Source organism: Cyprinodon variegatus, unplaced genomic scaffold (assembly GCF_000732505.1).
Source record: "Cyprinodon variegatus isolate N-32 unplaced genomic scaffold, C_variegatus-1.0 Scaffold732, whole genome shotgun sequence".
NCBI lineage: Eukaryota > Metazoa > Chordata > Actinopteri > Cyprinodontiformes > Cyprinodontidae > Cyprinodon > Cyprinodon variegatus.
Window position 1 is genome coordinate 132,143 of NW_015151185.1, and position 1,468 is coordinate 133,610.

The 1,468-nt window shown below is 52.3% G+C and overlaps 1 protein-coding gene across 3 annotated transcripts in view; it reads right to left on the reverse strand.

Moving 5' to 3' along the window:
- Positions 1 to 152: 152 nt before the first annotated feature.
- LOC107097901 (hamartin-like) overlaps positions 153 to 1,468 on the reverse strand; it is a 22,127-nt gene continuing 20,811 nt past the window's right edge. The window contains exons 22-23 of one of the 3 annotated variants that reach the window (XM_015395242.1): positions 758 to 923; positions 153 to 699 (exon numbers count right to left, since the gene is read on the reverse strand). In XM_015395242.1, the coding sequence (XP_015250728.1) occupies positions 454 to 699; positions 758 to 923 (412 nt within the window). In that variant the 3' untranslated portion in view covers positions 153 to 453. Of the gene's footprint in view, positions 924 to 1,468 lie in introns of all 3 variants that reach the window. The other 2 variants (XM_015395243.1, XM_015395241.1) reach the window with 2 other exon arrangements.

Here is a 1,468-nt window from a genome sequence, read left to right on the forward strand (position 1 = left end):
GGGGGGGGCTGAGACACACTTAATATTATCAGCGTTCTGATGGCATTTTTGCCAAAGGATTTTGATCAAAAACATAATTAATTGGGGCCGTAGGCCCCTGCCTAGTATTGCCTGATGGTAAATCCCTCCCTGGATGGAGGAGCGACTCAGGACAGGCCTAATCTAGACAGAAGCTGCAGACACAGAGGTTTCACTCAGTATTTATTGTTGGAGTTCTCAGGCTGCAAATGATCGACTGCATGGATGATCTGAGCTGGAAACAGGCGGTAAACAGTCAGAGCGGTCTGGCCGACCAGATGATCCACATTCAGCTTCCTGAAGCAGTAGATCCATCAGGCTCTGCCGTGGGCGGAGCTACAGGCCTTCCTGTGGGCGGGGCTACCATCCAGTCTGTTACTGTTTTAAGTGTTGCTTCCGTTCACCTCTGACCTCTGGCCCCCCCTCTGCTCTTTCTCAGAACTCGGGCAGCGACCTGTCGTAGTCCATGATGCTGAGCTCGTCTCTGCGCTGGCGGACGGCGGGGGCCAAGTCTGCGGGGACCACAGCAGGAAGGGGGGACTCCACCTGAGGACTCCCAGTGAGCAGGGTGGCCTCCTCCACCTCCTGACCCAGTGGAGGACTTTCTGGTTGGGCCTCCTCCTCCTCCTCCTCTGGGTTCTGGTTGTTCGGCCCAAACAGCCGGCGGGCCTGCTGCTCCAGGAAGGATCCGACGGCCAGCGGGGAGTCAAAGGGGGAGACGGAGAGGGGGGAGGAGGAGGAAGGATCCGACGGCCAGCGGGGAGTCAAAGGGGGAGACGGAGAGGGGGGAGGAGGAGGGGAGGGCCTCCATGGCACCGTTGATAATTCCCACAGCAGAAGAAGAGGGGGGGCGGGACTTGTTGGCGTCCAGAGCGATGGGTGAGGAAGCGGCATCTCTGATTGGCCTAAGAGAGATGGAGAGGAAACGGATCTGTTAAGCGGAGGAACCGGGCTTCATGCAGGTGGAACCCGGGTGTAAATCCCACTGATTTTCCATTTACATGTTTGGGTAATGGAGAAAGATTCCAGTGATCATTCTGTGTGTTTTTTTTTTCACTTCCATCCCCTCATTGCTACACAGCCAATTGCTGTTGAGTATCAGGGTCACATGTGCAACAGCCTATCAGTTAGGTATATTAGTCAGAGTGGGGAGGTTTGAAAGACTGTGGCATGTTGGGAGAAGCAGAGCTGCAGGAGCTAACTACTTAGCTGAGCTGACATGAAAAACCCTGTTTGTGTTACAGACAAACTATGGAGTTAGTGAGTGTTTCTCCTGTGTGGCTTAATTTTAGCTCATTATGTCTTTGTTTGTTGTCTAGCTGCTAAATTGCTGATTATACAAACAGATGCCCAGACTAGCTTTGAGGAACCCTATGTGGACAATGAGGTGCCTTAAATATTTATTGAGCACTTGTTTGTATTAGTTGTTTTTACATTTCATGTTGACTAA